At 49.7% G+C, this 6,752-nt stretch overlaps 1 protein-coding gene across 1 annotated transcript; it reads left to right on the top strand.

Annotated features, from left to right (window-relative positions):
* Positions 1 to 280: 280 nt before the first annotated feature.
* LOC100753207 (L-amino-acid oxidase) lies at positions 281 to 6,398 on the top strand. Its single transcript, XM_027399010.2, has 7 exons — positions 281 to 296; positions 1,841 to 2,055; positions 2,417 to 2,529; positions 3,301 to 3,502; positions 4,905 to 4,973; positions 5,200 to 5,336; positions 5,594 to 6,398. The coding sequence occupies exons 1-7, from the start codon at positions 281 to 283 to the stop codon at positions 6,396 to 6,398; spliced, it is 1,557 nt and encodes a 518-aa protein (XP_027254811.1).
* Positions 6,399 to 6,752: the final 354 nt, after the last annotated feature.

Here is a 6,752-nt window from a genome sequence, read left to right as displayed (position 1 = left end):
CTGCCTTAGCAACAGGAGGGCTAGGCTGGGAGCAGGGGCTTTTCCTAGGAGAGAAGACTATCTGGGGGGAAGGTGGGATGAAGAAGATGAGGGGAGGTGGAGTCAGTTATCATTGTCATCTCACCTGACAGGTCAGGCTTTCCTACAGGCTGCCTTGTTTGGCTGAGTCAGTCAAGCCAGAGGCGGATTGGTGGGATAAGGGCCAAATATTGCCAGAGTGGTGCTGCTCCTTCATAAAGAGAGGATGAGCTTCTTGGAGTTCAGCACAAGGTTCGGGACCATGGCCAAGAGGAGTGGTAAGTGGGGTCCTCCTCCAGGTCTGGAAAAGGCTGAGCAAGGAAGGGCTAGACACTGAATAGGCATAGGTGCTGGATGGGTGAGGGACATCAATTAATGGGTTGGGTGTAGAACTGAGGACATCGCAGCAGAGTATCATATAAGAGTGAAGAGAATAAAAACTGAGACTGGGATTCAGCTTCGCCAGGACCTGGGAATATGTCAGGGTGTTGAAAATGAGTTCAATGGAGAGGGATCTGGAGGATGGGTCTGGGGTTGGAGCCATTCTGGGGAAAGTACAGAAGGACCAAGAAACAAATGCTGATAGCTTGGGGGAAACTGTAAGGGCTGGAGACTGGATAAGAAGGTTAAGGTAGACCTGTGGTGTGAGGACAGAGATGGAGGCTTAGGGGTTCTCTCCCTTGGGCCTCTTTTCTAGCAAGCTGTCCCAGCAGAAGGCTGTCTTGGCATTGGGAAGGGTCTGGCGCACCTCCTAAGCTGGTGGTTCCTAAAAGTCCTCTTCCTTGGAGGATCTTCAGTTGCCTTGACATTACAAAGATCAAAGTAAGGGGGTTCTCACCAGCCAAAAACTCAGCTTCTGGACAAAGCCCAGAATTACGTCCTCGCCTGGTTCACTTGAGAGCAAGTGACAATGAGGAAACCATATAGCCCTTCATGTCAGACAAGACTAGCTAGCTGTGAAAAAGAGAATCAAGTCACCCAAGGCTTGTTATATGGTAGTCGTTAACTATCTGAGTGATATGTTCTAGTCTTGACATCACATTAAATACCTGGGAAGCCTGGAGAAATCATAGATGAGGCTGGAGAAAACAGAGGGACTGCCTGTTTCCCACAGGTCACTTCTCACTCCCAATCAGAGGACTGAACCTTCCTCTCTCGCACACTCACCTTTCCACAAGTATACACACACCCCTCTCTCCCTCTCACGTGTTCGCTCACTCTCTTCCCCACACAGCTTCACTTTCCAGAAGCACTCACAGAACCCACACAAGCACCCACCTTCTCATACATCTCACTCTCACTCGCTCTAAGATCCAGCCCAGCTCACACTCCAGTCCTCAGTCCATCTCACTCCCATAGAGTCATACGCACTGAGACAGCCACACTGTGCCACAGAAGCATCCCTCACATGCAGTCATCCAAAGCAAGAGCAAACTACAACCACACTCCCACCCACAAACTGATGGTTACACAAACACAGTCCTTTACACACTCACAGGTGAGCACGCATGCACACTCCCCATGAGGAGCAGACACATGTATAGTCAGCTCTGACTCTCCCACATCCATGAGCTTCCAGGGTGCAAGCTGTGTTCACAATCACACATTAATCACACAAATAGCACTACAGTTCACAATAGCCTGCACAACACAATTGCCTCCATATAGACATAATGCCAAATATCCGTAGCTATAGCCACACACTTGTCAGACACTGCTCTCACCTGATTGCCCTGTGCCAGATCCCACAGTCCAGCTCATCATGGATAAACAGGTCCCAGTGGCTCCAGATAGGCCACTCCCTTGCTTTCTCTGCCCCCAGGCATCTTTATTTTGGGGATCCTGCTATCCATGCCCAGCTGCCTTGCCTTCTATGAGGACCTTGACAAGTGTTTCCAGGACCCGGATTATAACACCTTCCTTCTCACAGCCCAGAATGGGCTCCATACCTCCCCACTGCCCAAGAGAGTGGTGGTAGTGGGAGCTGGCATAGCAGGCCTTGTGGCGGCTAAGACCCTACAGGATGCTGGTCACAAGGTAAGAAGGCCTTGAAAGGCCTCGGGCATCAGCCTCCTATTTGCCTCCTGGGGTGGAAAAGGAGTGAGTGACCTGACAGGGAACAATGCACAACTGCATGCACCCACCAGTCTCCGTAGCCCACGGCCCTTAATCATTGCTAACTGCCATTCGTGTCCTTATGGAGGCAAGAATGAAGACACACGCTACCAGGAAAGGGCCTCGAATAACTCAGGACCCTCTGGAGCAAACAGCCTCAGTGAAGTCATCCTACATGTTCATGACCTCCAAGCCAGAGCCTATGGCTATTGGGAGGTGAGAAATGGGATGGGGAGAATAGGCAACACTCCCTAAGAATGACAGCAGTTTCTCTGAACTCCAGGTAACCATCTTGGAGGCCAGCGACTACATCGGAGGTCGGATACTCACAGTCAGAAACAAGAAGGAAGGCTGGTACATTGATTTAGGACCGATGCGAATCCCAGAAAGCCACAAGTAAGTCCTGTACAGGAGAAGGAGCAAAAAAAGCAGGAAGGACCCCAAGTGTCATCACGTCTAAGATCTTTTAGACTCACCGTATCAAGTGATACAACCCAATAAGTCAGGGCTGATACTCAACTCCCACCTCAGAGAGAAGGCTGCTGTCACAGAAAGCCTCGGTCCCAGGAAATAATATATCCCAAACTGACAATTGCCGTCATTGTTGCCAACTCATCAAACTGTAGAATGCAAATATGGGGAGTTTCATATTTGTCGGTTACATCAAAACAAGCTGAGAAGTTATAACACATTGTTATTAAGAATGTCTACCATTTATTGAGCACTAACTTTGCTCTAGATCCTATCTCCACAGATGTTTCTTCTTTTCTCTTTTGCCTTTAATATAAATTGAACTCACACTCACCCTCCAAGCCACTGAAAACATAAACAACTGCACCAGCCCAAAGTGGAGTCATTAAATGCAGCCTCATAGTTACTTAGAAGTGCATGATGGAATCTCAAATGCTGCTGAAACAAAGGACATCTGTCTATCCGTTTGAGTCCTATTAGCTGGGACTTCATAAAGGGCCTGAATTCAATGAACTGCTAGCCCTCTGTAGTCTTGGGAGGTGGGGGGCTAATGCCCACAACATTAAATGAGATTACAATTGAACAAGCAGTTAGTTTGAGCTTCCTAGGCACAAGGTTACCCTGGTTTCACCAGAAATAGTTGCTAACATGGAGCCAGAAGGGACAAGGATATTGTTCTGCCTGTTTCTGCTCCAGGCTAATCCACACCTATGTCAAGAAGCTTGGTCTGAAGCTGAATAAGTTCATCCAGTATGATAACAACACCTGGTACCTACTCAATGGGCGGCGTTATCGTGCCTGGGAAGTCAAGGCTAACCCCGGGATCTTGGGCTACCCCACGAGCCCCACAGAGAAGAGCAAAACTGCCCAATACCTCTTCCAACAAGCCATCACTAAGGTGCCTGCTGCCTTTCCCAGGTGGGATCAAGTAGGAAAGGGGTCGTGCCTAAGGTCACGCAGCAAATCAGTACATGGATTCAGATCACTTGAACCCACCCAACATTGTGATGATTGGTCGACCTGCCTTATAACACCTGTTAATGATGTCACCACTCTCAACCCTTCTCTTCTGTCTTCAGGCAGTCTAGAGAACATGACTTGGTCAGCAGCAGTGTAAAGAAAGGGTTAACTAGATTCGGCAGTCCTTGGTAGTGAGTCAGTCATCCTAAATGACAGTGAAGATCTTTACCTTAAAGTGTTTGTGTGTGTGTGTGTGTGTGTGTGTGTGTGTGTGTGTGTGTGTGTGTGCGTGCGTGTGTGTGTGTGTATGTGTGTGTGTGTCTGTGTGTATGTGTGTGTGTGTGTCTGTGTGTGTGTGTGTGTGTGTGTGTGTGTGTGTGTGTGTGTGTGTGTGTGTGTATGTGTGTGTATGTGTGTGTATGTGTGTGTGTGTGTGTGTGCGTGTGTGTGTGTGTGCGTGTGTGTGTGTGTGTGTGTGTGTGCGCGCGTGTGTGCCCACACATGTGCGCATGTGTGTTTAGGCAAATGTGGGTGCATGTGCATATTTGTGTAGAAGCCAGTAGTCAACGTCAGCTATCTTCTTCAAGCGCTTCCTACTTCATTTTATTTTATTTTATTTTTGGCAGAGTTTTTCATTGAGCCAAGCTTACTAATTCTGCTAGGTTGGATGGCCAGCAAGCCCCAGGAATTGTACCTTCCCAATGTTGCCATTGCAGTCATGTGATATCACACTCTGATTTTTTTTTATTTGATGTGCGTTGGTGTTTTGCCTGCATGTATTAGTCTGTGAGAAGGTGTCAGATCCCCTGGAACTGGAGTTCCAGCTGTGAACTGCTATGTGGGTGCTGGGAATTGAACTGAGGTCCTCTGGAAGAACAGCCAGTGCTCTTAACCACTGAGCCATCTCTCCAGCTCCAACACACCCTACTTTTATATGGGTGCTGGGGCTAGAGTTCAAGTCTTGTACAGCAAATGTTCTCCCAACTGAATATTCACCTTTAATGTTTGTCTTGAGTGGGTCTTTTGTTTCAAGTCAGGTGTGGTAGTACAACCTGGAAAGTGGAGGCAGGGGATCTAGAATTGAAGAGCAGCCTCAGCTAGGCTGTGCGAGACCCTGTCAACAAAAGCAGGAGTGTCTTTAAATGAAGGGAAGGAGCAGCATCCAGGTGCTCTGGGAACTGCCCTTTTCTGGGTTTTTTTCCAGCCTCGCCAAGGGACATCCAAAGAACCTGACTCTAATCTAAAGGCATGTGAGGCATCTGTGACCTTGTCTATGGCAGCCTAGGTGTCCTGGGCTCCTGGAGGCCCGGCCTATTAATATCTCTCCTCCCCTTCTGCAGATCAAACAACGTATGAAGACATTGAACTGCAGCCAACTGATGTCCATTTGTGACTCTTACTCCACCAAGGTAAGTGAAACAAAAGGCCCCGGGATGGAGGTGGAGTGATGGGCTCTGGGCTAGGCCAAGGCCCTGCGTCAGTGTCCTGCCTACAGAATGCCCTCTTCCTACTGCCAAAGTGTTTGCCTCCCTTAAGCCCAGATCTAACCTTGCTGGGCCGAGGCCCCTGCTAAAGCTGTCCTGTATACTAGACCCTCTGGCCCATCCTTGCATCTACAGTGCCTCCTCCCCACAGGCTTATCTGACGAAGGAAGGAATGCTGAGCAAAGGAGCTATCGAGATGATTGGGGACATGATGAACGAGAACGCTGGATACTACAAGTCCCTCCTGGAGTCCCTGAGGATGGCTAGCATCTTCTCCAGAAATGATGAGTAAGGCTGATTTGGGGCCAGGAAGAACCCGGTCCCCAGCATTGGTTTATTGGGTATTTGCTATACAAGGGGCACTCAAGTAGCAATGCCTGCCTGACACAGGGCTGTATATTCATGAAGGTAATGCTTATAAAGTGTCTCACACAAGCGTGTAGCAAGATAGGTTCTTCCCATTTCAGACCAGAGGAATGGCCAGTACTGGGACATACAGGTCTGGTAGCGTCTCCTGCCTCATCTTCCCCTCTCCACCCCTGCAGATTTTCAGAGATCGTCGGTGGCTTTGACCAACTCCCCCATGGCATCAGTGCCAGCCTGAAGCCTGGCACCATCCATTTGAGGTCCAGAGTAGAAACAGTGGTGAGACACGGGCCTAAGGTTGAGGTTTTGTACCGCACTGATGGCCCCACCTCCCCGCTGCACAAACTCACTGCTGACTTTATCATCAACTCAGCCTCAGCCAAGGCCACAAGGCTCATCAGCTTCCAGCCACCCCTGTCCTCAGACAAAACACATGCCCTGCGCTCCGTGCATTATACCAGTGCCACCAAGGTGGCTTTGGTGTGCAACAAACGCTTCTGGGAACAGGATGGCATCCAGGGCGGCCACTCCATCACAGACCGGCCCTCACGCTACATTTACTATCCCAGCCACAGACTGCCAGGTGGCAAGGGCGTCCTGCTGGCCTCTTACACTGTGGACGATGATTCCCTCTTCTTTGCTGCCATGAAGCCCAGCCAGGTGGTGAATATTATCCTGGATGACCTGGCTGCAGTGCACCACATACCCAAGGAGGAGCTAAAGCACATGTGCCCAAAATCAGTGGTCAAGCGTTGGTCTCTAGACCCCCTCGTCATTGGTGCCTTTACTGAGTTCACACCCTACCAATTTGTGGACTATTCAAAGAAGCTCTTCCAGCCAGAGGGCCGCATCCACTTTGCTGGAGAGCATACCAGCCTGCCCCATGGCTGGATAGACACTGCCATCAAGTCTGGCATCCGGGCTGCCAAGAACATTCAGGCCATGGTGGACAAGGAGGTTACTCAGGGACAGAGGCCTCTCTAGAGGCCTTTTACAAACAACTGGGGTGGGTTTTTCCCCCAAGAACAGTCTCTTGGAGAATCTGGCAGAGTAGGCTGGAAGATGAAAGGAGGCAAAGACCCAGGAGAGAGGTCATCACTGGCTCCTTGGTCTTCAAGCAGGAACCCAGCTAGGAAGCTGGCAAGAGACATCACCCCTTTCCTGTCTCACTCCCTGCCTAGCTCTCTACAGGAAACAACAGAGCTGGGGTGCATGGAGGCATGGGTGGGAGTCAAGGCTGGAGAACCCTCGAATCAGCCTTCAGCATGTCTCCTGCTGCGAAACAATAAGAAACAAAAAAGAAAATCTGTGCCTGATTTGTATCACTTACAACTATAA

This window comes from Cricetulus griseus, chromosome 2 (assembly GCF_003668045.3).
Source record: "Cricetulus griseus strain 17A/GY chromosome 2, alternate assembly CriGri-PICRH-1.0, whole genome shotgun sequence".
NCBI lineage: Eukaryota > Metazoa > Chordata > Mammalia > Rodentia > Cricetidae > Cricetulus > Cricetulus griseus.
Note: the sequence above shows the minus strand (reverse complement) of the source record. Positions and strands in the feature narration are given on the sequence as shown.

What these genes read in the sequence shown, in the direction of transcription:
- LOC100753207 (XM_027399010.2), top strand. An exon ending in TACAGGATGCTGGTCACAAG is followed by an intron (nt 2,056 to 2,416) that starts GTAAGAAGGCCT and finishes TCTGAACTCCAG; the next exon opens with GTAACCATCTTGGAGGCCAG. An exon ending in ATCTTCTCCAGAAATGATGA is followed by an intron (nt 5,337 to 5,593) that starts GTAAGGCTGATT and finishes CCACCCCTGCAG; the next exon opens with ATTTTCAGAGATCGTCGGTG.